Consider the following 12691-nt stretch of genomic DNA (forward strand, 5'->3'; position numbering starts at 1 on the left):
TTTACAGCCAGGTTGGCTGTGACACTCTTTTAATGAGACAAGCAAGTGTCAGTTGCCTCCTAAGTGAAGGATCCTGTGTGTTTTCTTGTACCCCAAGATATACCAGAGATATGTCTTTATTCATAAACAGATCACCTCCTACTGTTTGTTTCATCCTGTAGATTTTCTTTCTTGTAGACTTCACAGTCTCTTATTTAGCCTTGGCTAACTTTACAAATAGGCATACATAGTGAGACATACAATACACAAACGGCCAGACAGGGAGATAGGTAATAGGAATTTGACTTGTCAACTCCAAGACCTTAAGAACCTATATCAGTATAGAGACACAACTCTTAAATATTACCTGCATACACATTTTGCAATGATTACAATGACAAGTGGGCTACTGGCTCTCGGTAGAGACTTGACATACCACCCTTTGGTGAACTATTATGCATAAATCTGACACAAGGGATCCCTGTACAACCCTATGCACCCTATGCCCTCTGCCAGGTGGCACCAAGTTGTCCCTCAGTCAGAGAGAGTAAAGTTGAAGTTAAGGGTGAAGAAAGTGATCAGAGGGGAAAATATAGGAAATCAGGAAGAAGAGAGTCTAGACTCAAGGAGCACTATTGCTTCTTGACAAGTGACAGAAAACCAGTAAATTCAATCAAATCACTTGGTGGCTATATAAAATATTACTGTACACTTGCAGATGGGAATGATGGCACAAACCATAGCAGTTCTCCAAGCCCCACAAGCCAGAGTCCTGCTGGACATTATGGCAGTTAGTATAGCAAGATTGGCAAGAGTATCTGAATGTGGTGAATGATACCGAGTCGTAAAATGGAAACCAGTGGATTCCACCTGTGCACTATGAAACGGCATATGTTGTATACTGAATGGGGGCATATACAGTCGCCAGTACATAATGGGACAGAGAAAGGCAAAAGCGCCACATCAGGAACCTAGACTCTCTTTACAAAGGACTAATTTCTCATCTCAAATCAGAGCTGAAGATAAGTTGTACAGTACATTAGAGGGACTGATGTCTGCCTCCAGACAGATACCCGGTATTTGTACCACCCACTACCTTCCCAAAAATATGTGCCCGCACCCTCAGTCATGATTATGACAGTGGAATAACAAAAGCAAGCACGGTTTGGAGAAAAGAATTCCTTGTGGGGGAAAAACACACGTTTTTCTAGTCTAGTGTCTGATAGCATAAGTCAGATAAATGTGCATGAAATTCATTTCAATTTAGAAGGAATATTTTATGTTATCGTGGAGCCTCCTCAGATGTGAGGTCAATAAGGAAGTAGCATACTTGACAAGTTTGGAGACATCTTTCAATTGAGACTATGTTTCAATTACATGAGATTTTGGAAAGCAAAATGTAGCTGTCAGGACACTGTGAATTTGTGGCACCCACTAGCTGAGTTAGGATTCATAAATCAATTAAAGAGCAGTGTGTAATCAATAATTGTAGTTTTTGCATTACTGGCAAATACATAATACTGGAGTGTATTATACTGTCCCTTATTATCCTATAATACTACAGTATAATAAGAGTGTGTTGTCTAGTTATTGAAGCATAGGAATGGAATTCAGAAGATCTGGGTTATACTTCCTGTTCTGCCACAAATTATTGCATGACCTTGGTCAACTCACTTAATTTATCTTTTCCTCACTTTTCTCAGCTATATATTGTGGGGGCAATACTTCTCTAGCTCTACCTCAGTGGTGTTATGAGGCTTAGTTCATTAAAGTATTCTGAGAGCCTCAGATGGAAGGTGCCTGTGAACCATAAATCATCATTAATACTAAACTATGGATATGAACATTTCAGAACACTGGTGTTAACTCTGAAGTCAGTGGAATTAGATCAGGCATGAATTTGGCCCAACACATGTGGCAGTAATAGAATGCAAATTATATAAACAAAATGTGAGCGAGGAGGCCTTACCAAATTGCATGGCATACATCTCAGGGTACTCAGAAGTCTACTCCTATACCAGCTTATCAAGGGCAAAAGAGTCAGCATGTGGGATTCCTTATAGTTGAAGAGTCTGATATGTCATGAAATACCTTCCCCGCTGCTTAATAATTGCTGTGTTGCTGATATGTTGTATTACTGGGCCATATGTAGTCTGTGTTTATTAAGCTGCAAGAATTAGTAGACACTTATCATGGTTGTGTTACCTAGACTGTTCTGAGCCCAGATCTTTCAGTGAGCAGTCTTTATTATAAGGAGCTCCCACAAGATTTTAACCCTTAAGGAAATCAGTGTATGTGTCACAGAGGGAAAGAACAAGTAGATGTGGGACCTATTTGTTTTTCCAACCAAATGCCCAAAACTCAGGAGAGAGGCAACATGACTTGGCAAACAGATCAAGTGCATTTGCTGGAAATATACTAATTGCAGAGGACAGTGGTAGGAGAGCTAATCCTCAGTCTTCCTTCATTTTGGTAGCAGAATTTTAACAAGGGGCTTCTGAGCTGCCCCTCTATCACATCACTATCATCATCCTAGTAAATGACAGTTGCCTTCTTGTAAGAATAACAAAGAAATGACTTGGAATGTGGGAACCAGCCAACGGGGGGCGGGGGGGAGTGAAGGGAGGGAACAATATGTCTCAACTCTTAATCATCCCCAAACCACACCTGAACCTTTTGAGAGACTCAGATCCATTCGGATTAGAATCCTCTCTTTTCTCCCCATTCTGATTCTCAACATTGCCAAAGCTGCTTCCCCAAATTTCCACTGCCATCCTTCCTTTGCAGCTCCTCAGCATTAAGCTCCTCTCCTATCAACCCCTCCCAACTGGTAATTTTGACTCTCTCCATTCCCATGACTCTCAATAGCCCCTTCCTTCCCCCACCCCCAACTTCCATATTTCCCTTAAAGGTAAAGTTCCAGAGAATGTAATAATATTTTAAACCATCCTATATAATTTAATGGTGTATTATAATCCTATATTATATAGGATGGTTTAAAAAATTACAGAAATATTAGCATTTACTATTAAATCCTATAGATTTTTTAGAAACCTGTGGTTTCATTCCTATCAAATTCTATAGGACTTTTCTGAGAAACCTAGCATATCACAAATACACCTTGGAAGATACCATTGACCTGGGAGCTCTGACAATCGTCTGGTTGGGCTTTTTGTTCACCAGGGCACATCTTCAGCATTGCAAAAGCCCTGCAGAAAAGCTCTTAGTCATGCTGGATCCTACAATGGGATCCATAAATGCAAGAGGGAAGGAAGAATAGAAACCTTATTGATGATCATGACAGATGATTTCTGGGGGCTGTTAAATCATTAAAAAGAAGAAGAGCCTTAAAATATTCACAGCATCCAAGCTGGTTTCCCCCCACTAGAAATGACTAGGAGTGTATTATACCTGGTAAACTTAAAATCATATAAGTAGAATGTGCAGTTATGTAGAGATGTGTCTGACACACCAACAATATTTACTAGAAATGTAGCTCTAGAAAATATGTGTACAGACAGATCTACCAGTAATGAAGATCAAAGATCAGCATCTGGAATAAATGCATTTTCCAGATTAAGTGCAGACATTCACCTAAATTAGGAAATTACTTATATGTGTGTTCAAAAAAGAAGAATGTGGCATTAGACTTTGATCCCTAATTCCATTGAGTGAATAATTTGGAAAATATTGATGAAAATGATATGATTAATTATCTTGTAAGGTGCACTTTTAATTTGGCTATACAAATATCAGGATTCTAGTGCATGGGAATCTTATTGCCAAATCTTCAAACCAGCATCTAAATTTCGCCATGCACCCATTGACACACACAAATTGGGCACTCATCTCACTAACCTCTTTCATTGTGTATGTCTTCTTCGAGTGCACAAATGTAGGATCCTGATCATATGAGTGGGTGCACACACCAAACATACATGCTCACATGTGGGGGCCAGTTTGAAAATTCTACTCTTCACAGAAACGGCCATGCTCCCCCATATCTCATCATCTCCAACCTATCACTTTGTGAAGTACTGTGTCTTGCAAATTGCTGAGCACTTTAGGGGTGTAGAATCAAGCCTTTTAAGAACAGTGAAGCTGAGTGGTTCTGCTACTCTTAATAATTTGAGATTCTGGTGTCCGAGTAAGTGCTGACACACATCAGAGGGTTTTTTATACATTATTTAATAGTCACTAACTTTCAGTGCGGCTGTTGACAGAGGTCATACGCTACAAGAATGAGAAAATGCCTTTTAGCCAATTCTGAACCATTCAAACATCCTGGGCTTGAAAGTTCATCTCATGTTAAAAATATTGTGGGGTTCATGTGCCACTTAACAGAAACTTTTGAAAAAGAGAGAATAGAAGAGGGAGAGAGCAAGGGAGGTGTGTGAAAGCAAGGGTGAAAATGGGGAAGAAAGAGACTGAGATAAAAGGAACAGAGGAAAAAACATTTTTAAAGATAAAATAAAGTCAAACCATACCATCAAAGGGCACCCAGTTGTGTCTGAAGAGGCCCTGATGCCGCAAAGAGAACAGCAGAGAGTCAACTGCAGCACAGGGACAATAACTGGATTCTTTTATCCCTAATTTGTGCAGTAGCACAGGTTTGCCTTTAGCTGACAGAAAATCTGAATTGCATCTTCCTTAAACAACACCAAACTCATGCCATGAAAATTACAGGAGTAAACAGTTCAAAATGCAGAGTAGATTTATAATCCCTACACAGCCAAAAACCAATTGAAAAGGTTCATAAACTCCACAGAGTTTGCTCTAGGTCATTCATATGTTCTTGCATTCCACAGAAGTGTCTCACGTAACAGGTTACATTGAGGGGGCTAATGCATATTTTCTAATATAAATCAGATTAAAGTTCTGCATGTGTGAGTTATTAGTGGGAAAAGGGTGCCTCCCATGCACGACAATGAATAAACATTGACTGGTCATTCCCACCCAGACGATATAAAAGGTGAAATTCATGCATTCATGCCACCAGGCATTCATTAATTAGGCCTATAATCAATAGCATGTAACAATTGCTATAGAAGAACCATCTTGGTACTTTACCAAGACATATGGCTTATGAAATTTGAGCATAATTTTAAGACATTCAGAAAGAGCCGTTAAAAGTCTGTGTTTAACCCCAAAGCTGCCTGTACCTTAGAAAAAGGTGACAATCACTGGAGTCTCTCTTCTCCCACAAGCAGAAACTAGCCACATTCTGTTGTAAGGATGAATTTAATTTCTTTAGATTTTGCATCTCAACAAAGTCCTTTGACCTTTGTGTTTTTCTGTTGCCAGCTGGTGAATGAGCAACAAGAAAGCAGACCCCTCTTGAGCCCCTCCATTGATGACTTTCTCTGTGAAACCAAACCAGAAGCCATTGCCAGGCCAGTAACATCAAATACAGCTGGTAACTAATTTTCTTTATCATCTCTCATTAAAGGAAGATAATTAATTTTAATTTTAGCTTAATTATTGTACTTTTTGCCAGATAACATATTAGTTTCTTATTTTTAAATCAAACAAGATTCATTATTAATTATTTTTACAAAACTGAGTTGGTAGTAAATTACAAATGGATTAATCTGGGAGTAGCAAAACTTTGTTGGTCACGCTTTGGTTTTGTAAAATCAAGACTTAAACCTGGGGTTGTTAGGATCCAGGTCTCAAATTATACCAGAACTTTAGAGTTAGGGGTTGAGATATGCAGCTCTGATTTTAGTCCATTGGGAAAATGATTTTGGTTTAGTAACTCCTCAGCCTGGCTGTTCTTTTGCAAAAACTTAACCAGGGGTGGGTTGCATCTAGTTCTTGTTTTATCAAAACTTCCTAAGTTTGGATAATGGTTTTTGATAAAGGCTTAAGTAATAGTTCATGGCCTTGTCTTACTTCTATAAAGTTCATTTAGTCTACAATGCAATCTTCACCACTGGGCTTTTGTAATGAACACGGCCATTCCAGTTGTGAAGTAAGATTCTTCCCAAGTACAGAGTGCCTTTGTAACCTCATTGGTGAGTGTATGTTACAGATCCCCCTGTGTCTGATCAATGGAAGATACCAGTCTGTTACTGTCCTAGTTCAAGCTGTAGCAGTTCATGCCTAGATGGTGGCCATCACATCCCCACAAAATTATGCTAGGCTGGAGTGAATTTCAGTTAATGACAAAAATATATATATGTTCATCTAAATAGTAGCAAAACTCCTGATGAACAGTATTCTATCTAATACCAGTGCAACTACTGCCAAGTTTGTTTCAAAGGCTCATTATCATTGAAACCTCTTCTTGTATATTTTTTCTTACCCTAGCATTTACACTGATCTAAATTATAGAACAGGGTTTTACTTCCCTACTTTATGGGACACAATGGAGCATTAGGCGTTTCTGTAAATGAAAAAAGTTCCTTTATGAAAAACATGAGCCAAATATTACTCCATTTCTGCTTGTCAAAACCACACTGGTCTTTCCTGCCACTAATTCTTTATTACTTACAGACTTGCTTTATTGAAAACTTGGGGAGAAAAAAAGAGATACTAAAATGCTATCCCCTTCCCACTGGGAAAAGAAGAGAAAACCTGCAGCTGAGCTCAGGAGCTTTGCTATTGAAAGAATGTAATAAATTTCTTATTTGCCTTGTGTTTCAATAAGATAGAGCAAGTAATAAAAATGACATGGTAATCCTGAAAGCACTCAAAATTAAGAAAAGTATACTGTCTTGCAAGATTGGTTTTTAAGATTTTAGTGTTGCTGTTCAGTGGTATGTTCAGAGGTAATATGCCACTTGCAATGTACAAAGGCTAATCAAAGTAAATTAATCGATCAGTTGAGGGATAATATAGTCAACACAACTACCATATTTTATAAATATTTCATAAAACAGATTGCCTTATTACAAGCCATTGGAATGACCAAGTGGTGAATTCTAATTTGTGTTCATACATCTTGCTTTGGATACCACTTATGAATGAATTTTTCACATTGAGAAAGAGTTTCAGACAGATGGCACTTGCCAGTTGCCAAGTAAAACATGCACATAATTTGTGTGCACAATACTGCATCTGTATGCCCAAATCAGGTACCTGATATATTTGTGTTTGCAGTTACCTAATTTTCAAAGGCAATGAGGGCAATTGTGCCTACAGATTAGGCACACAACTGTACATGTATTTATATGCTAACTGGGCTGACAATTTGCTTCAGTATGTTTTCACGGCTTCAGAGCTGTGAGGGGAAAAAATGCTCACCATAAACAGGACTGAGAGCGATATTACACTAATGCACCATAAGAGTAGGCCACTGCAGGACTACACCTCCTCTTTCATCATGGCAGATTCCCTCAACCAGTCACCAGCAATGAATGTTTGGCTTCTTCCAAGATATTTCTTGTTTTCATTACCCCACCCCTTCCTTACTTGGTACTTCCCTACTCAGTTATGATATCAAACACACCATACCCCAAATACTTTTAGAATTCCAAAGTCAAAACCAAATTCACTGAATCAAGACTTAGAAGATGAAAAAGCAACAACTTAAGACTTCAACCTAGGCTTTGGAAAACTGAATTGTACAGGTTGCTGAAATAATGCTGAGTCTGAAACTAAGTCATCAAAAGCAAGGACATTCAGAATTAAGGTAGGATTATTATTTAAAATTCTAGCACTAAAAGGACACCACCCGGTCGGGCCCTACTATGCTAGGTAACGTACAAACATAATAAATTACAAAGAATCTTTCTTAATTCACTGGTTAAGACTACATATCATGTGTATCCCCCCACAAAGCTATGCTGCAACATGTGTTGTTGGACTATATGAACCCTTCCAAGCCCAGTAAGCTGTGCAGGAGTTCCTGCATATTAGGAAGGGGGTTCAGCTGAGGTATCTCTGAAGTCTTTGTAATGCCTTTGAAAATATTGACGATGATCATACATAATTCATGCTGACTTCCCAGCCTACCCACACTTCTGTTTCTTACACATGCTCAAGAAAACATTAGCCAAATCTAAGCTCATGCTTGTACAAATGTCACTACTAAAAAAACAAATGCAGTTAACAAGAAGGCAGAAACCCCACCCAAGGTTTCAACATAGTAACGGTTGCAGTGCGTTGTATGAACAGGAGGTGCTGTGTTGCCCTGTATGAGGCAGTAGAAAACCATGGTGGTGAATGCTACAGTAGTGACTATAAATTAATGAATATTGTGAGACAAATGGGAAACTGATCTAATATGAGCTGCCTTCCACGAATGTGTCAAAGCCAACAGACAAGGAATGCCTGAAAATTTACAGACAACTAACAGGTGTAACAAAAGAACCTTGGTCAACAGCAGTAAAGTATACACCAGAAGCAACTCTGACCTGTAGGAACTGTAAGTGTCTTCAATTATCAACCCATGCTTTCATGCACCTGGTGAACTTCTTGGAAGCTGTTTGTTTATTCCTTTCCTCCTTTCACCTTGGAATTGGTTATGTGCAATTAGAGGATTAAAACTGATACCTTGAATGTAGTCAGTTTATCATATGGACTTTTGGAAATCTGAAATATATCTGCTTATATCATCCTTCTACATCTAAGAAAAGTAAAGGGTGCTTAATATGTAATAAGTAGTCAACAGTTTAAATTATAATTGCAGATAACATCTTTTGAGACTTTTTTTGAAAATATTGGACTGCTTTCACATGATATGTTGGTTTTTTAGTGATTTATGATGCTGTCCCTTCCCATTATTCTACTGCAAACAGAGGATTTATTGTATTTCTTTTTGCACTGATGTCAGTTGTTAGCTGTATTTTATCTGCATGGAATTGTTAAATTGATAAAAACAGTTGTTTTTTTTTAAAGTTAAATTGCAGGAAAATACTGAAATCTTGAAGCTGCTAATTTTTATGTAAAATGAAAGATTAAAATTCACATAAACTCAAACTGTTAGAATCCCTAATTCCTTTATTAGAGCTGAGGATTATTATTTTTAGTTCTAATTAATGTGTAACCCAAGCAACATGCATCTTTCAATAGAAAATGGAACATTGAATTAAATGAAACTGAATAATAGTTTTTCATTTAGCACAGACAAATAGGTTAGAGGAATGACTGTAGGTACTTCAGGTAGTTAAAGGGGCAGCATTCGTTTAAAAAAAAGTAATTATAGGTGCTATGCCTGCCCAAAAATACCCTTGCCAGTTTTTGTTGCTTTACAATCACATTTACCTTTTTTTGAGAAAGAAAAAAATCTCTCACCTCTTATGTGGAAGATTCACATAAACAAAAGGGGAAATTGACCGACTCCACAGGCAAAACAGTGCAACTGAATATAGAGTGCTGTCAAATACACCAACTAAAAAAATGTTTTTTAATGTCTGTTAAAATAATCTTATGTGTTACTTGTATCAATGAGTAGGTAAAAAAAATTTCAGACAACTGTGATTTTTATATAAGAATATTAACAACAGTTTAGCTTGGTGTGTATTTCTTGAAGTGTCCAAAAAACTAATTACGGTATTTAACACATTTTAGACTGATATTTTCAGAAGTGCCTAAAGGATTTCTATGCCAAACTCTTGTTAAAGTTTAGTGAGAACTGAGCATCCAAATCTCAGATAGTTTTGAAATATCCTCCCTAAAACACCGTAAATATGGATGGCCAAACCCTCCTTGCCTTACCCATATGAACAGTCCCAGAGACCTCATTAGGATGAGCCGCATGAGTAAGGCAAGCATGGATTGTCTCAGTGTTATTTTTCACTGGGAGAATTGTGAAGGGAACGTTTTCAAAGCGATTGGCTACAGTCAGTGTGAATTATTCTGCTCACTCCTCACTTGCGGCTTTGAAAACCTACCTCTGAACACAAAATGATTGCAAGCTGTCAGGTAAAGCTGATTTAGTCTATAATCTTCTCCCTAATAGAGCACAACACAGTAGTAATCTCAAATGGCTGGTACTCAGATGGGTTTTAATTGCTCTTTAAATTGGTGAGACTGGTCCTAATCCTCTCTCAGAGCCAAATTGCATAATACTGGGACAACCGGATCATGTGGGAAACTCTGGGCTGAGACTTTCAAAAATTACTAGTGATTTCTGCTGCCAACTTGAAACAACTTAAAAGGGCCTTTCTGAAAATCAGGTGACTCAAGACCAGCACCCAAAAAAACAAGGCACCCAAAAATCACTAGTCACTTTTCAAAATCTTGCTCATATTCCTTACCCAGTAACCATGTAACATCTACTATGTCAAATACAAATATGTTTAATTTAACTCAATTTTGCTTTAGTCAATTAAAACAAATTTAAAAGAAAAATCTAATCAAATAAATTAAAACTGAGCTCCATACTGAGTTCTAACATTTTGCATCTCTGATAGTATTATCAACCGGTCTGGATCTCTTGGATCTGAGTGAACCTGTCTTACAAACCCAAAGCAAGACAAAGAAGTCAGAGAATGCATCAAGAGGTGAAAACTTAAAGGCTTCAACCCACAGAAAGAAGACAGACAACTCAGACCTTATAAATGTGGATGCTGAGCAGAAGGTCCAGACTGGGAGAGCGCCAGAGAAATCATCATTAGATTTAGGTAAGAGCTGGTTATTTCATCAGTGCCACTCAGCCATGCTTAACTTTACCAATTGCTCCTTGCTGCTATCACAAAATAGCACCCTGGGCCATCTTCTCATTGCCATGCACCTTCTGTAGACATTTACACCACTGCACAGTGCAAGTAAATTGTGATTTATTAGCATTTTATACCCACTTTACTCTCGATGTGCGCTGGTGTAAATGACTACACAGGGTGCAGGGCAATGGAGAAGCTGGCCCGTACAATGGAATGTCTTGGTAGGAGGGTAAAGTGTTTTTATAGTGGAGGGGAGCTGTTAAACGCAAATCAAACCAATCATTCTTTTTCCAAGGTGCCACTCAGGGTATGTCTACATTGCAATTGGACACCCGCAGCTGACCCATGCCAGATAACTCAGGCTCGCAGGGCTTGGGATAAGGGGATGTTTAACTGAGGTGTAGACATTGAAGCTAAGGCTGCAGCCTCCCACCTCACAGGTCCTAGAGCCCAGTCCCCAGCCCAAGCCCAAACATCTACACTGCAATTAAACAGCCCCTGAGCCTGAGCCTCACGAGCCCAAGTCAGCTGGCACAAGCCAGCCGCAGGTTTTTAACTGCAGTTTAGATATACCCTCGGTGTCAATTGTGAGGTCACTTTTATGATGGGGACACTTATCTATTAGGAGCTGGGCTCTGTCCACAAACTCATTTTGCAATGTTGATCAGTCGGCCATTAGGATAATACATTTCCAAGCTGGGCTGGTTTGAAAGTAATTTATCATCTCTGGCATACTCTCTCTCACTAAACATTTCATATTAGCTTTTAATCAACAAGAGGGTAGCTGCCAGAGAGAGGCTTACAAATGCCAAGTTTTAATTAAATAAAACCAATAAGTTATAAATGGTGAGCAATGCTTCTTGTGAGGTAAGCACTCAGAACTTAAATAAAATCACTGGGGGGCAGCTTTCTCAAAACTCTTTCCAGATTGTCTCTGGGTGGGATCTTCAAAAGCACCTGAATGAGTTAGGTGCCTAACTCCTATTGATAGGTGCCTAGTTAACACTGACTAACTCACTTAGATAGTTTTGAAAATCCCACCCTCTTGTTTTCTGGTAATGAATTGCCCAAGACTGAATGCAGTATTCTAGGTGTTGTCTCCCTGGATTATATACAGAGAGACTAGTGTGTGCGATGGAAAAGACGTTACACTAAAGAAGAAAGGGATCCAGGTGAAGGACTGGAGCTATACATGTTTAATACTGGTAAAGGATAGAAGAGGGCAGTGTCTTTAAAAATATCATCTTAAATACTTCTTCTGTGCTGGGTAATGTAAGCCACTCCTAATAATGGGTCAATGTATGTGCAAAAGAGTAACCATAAGTGTGCATCCTGGATCACTGAATTCTCTCGAGAGAGGTTTTGAAAATGGATGAATAGAAGTTAGAAAAAAAATCCTCATTAAAAAACAAACCAGGTCATCACCTGAAGGTATTATTAGAAGTTAGAGCAAGACACAGCTCTCAAACCAGCCAGGCCCATTTTAGACCTTCCTTTAAAATCAGCAGATATTACAAATGCCAACTGTACTTGTAACACACTGCTTTGCCTTAGGGTGACCAGATGGCCTAATTTTATAGGGACACTCCCGATTTTTGGGTCTCTCTCTTATATAGGCTCCTATTACCCCAACCCTCACCCCCATCCAGATTTTTCACATTTGCTGTCAGGTCACCCTACTTTGCCTAAACACATCAGTCCCAGAAAAGCAGTGGAAAATGAGAGTTCCATTCTTGGTCCAAGCACCGTATTCATATATCAAAAATCTCATCACTGGATAACATTTGGCAGGCTAATGATTTTTTTTTAAAGTTAAATTCAGGTCATTTCCTTCCAAACTGTCCCAAACCTGAATCATTTCCAGCCACAAGAGAAAAATTGACAAGGGGAATGTTATCTGTCTGAAGATAACAGCATTTCTTTCCATCAGGGTAGATCTTTAAAAGACCCTGATCTTGAAGAGGCTTTCAGCCTCCAATCTTACATTTTATTGTTTTTTTATTTATACCCTTGTAATTTGTCTAGGTTAGTTCAAGTTGTTATCTGGATGTCTGAAGACCTTAATAAACTTGACAATCAGTTCAGACATGTGACTAAATGAT

General features: G+C 38.5%; 1 protein-coding gene and 1 long non-coding RNA gene across 3 annotated transcripts in view; one reads left to right on the plus strand and one right to left on the minus strand.

Moving 5' to 3' along the window:
* The window catches only part of PEX5L (peroxisomal biogenesis factor 5 like), a 148307-nt gene that overhangs the window by 99396 nt on the left and 36220 nt on the right, over positions 1 to 12691 (plus strand). For both annotated transcript variants that reach the window (XM_039489739.1, XM_039489740.1), the window contains exons 2-3: positions 5284 to 5395; positions 10341 to 10550. In XM_039489739.1, coding sequence (XP_039345673.1) covers positions 5284 to 5395; positions 10341 to 10550 — 322 coding nt within the window. The remainder of the gene's footprint in view (positions 1 to 5283; positions 5396 to 10340; positions 10551 to 12691) is intronic.
* LOC120372540 overlaps positions 1 to 12691 on the minus strand; it is a 126320-nt gene that overhangs the window by 85804 nt on the left and 27825 nt on the right. The gene's annotated exons all lie outside the window — the stretch shown is intronic.

The sequence above is a fragment of the Mauremys reevesii genome, linkage group 9, assembly GCF_016161935.1.
Source record: "Mauremys reevesii isolate NIE-2019 linkage group 9, ASM1616193v1, whole genome shotgun sequence".
Classification (NCBI taxonomy): Eukaryota; Metazoa; Chordata; order Testudines; family Geoemydidae; genus Mauremys; species Mauremys reevesii.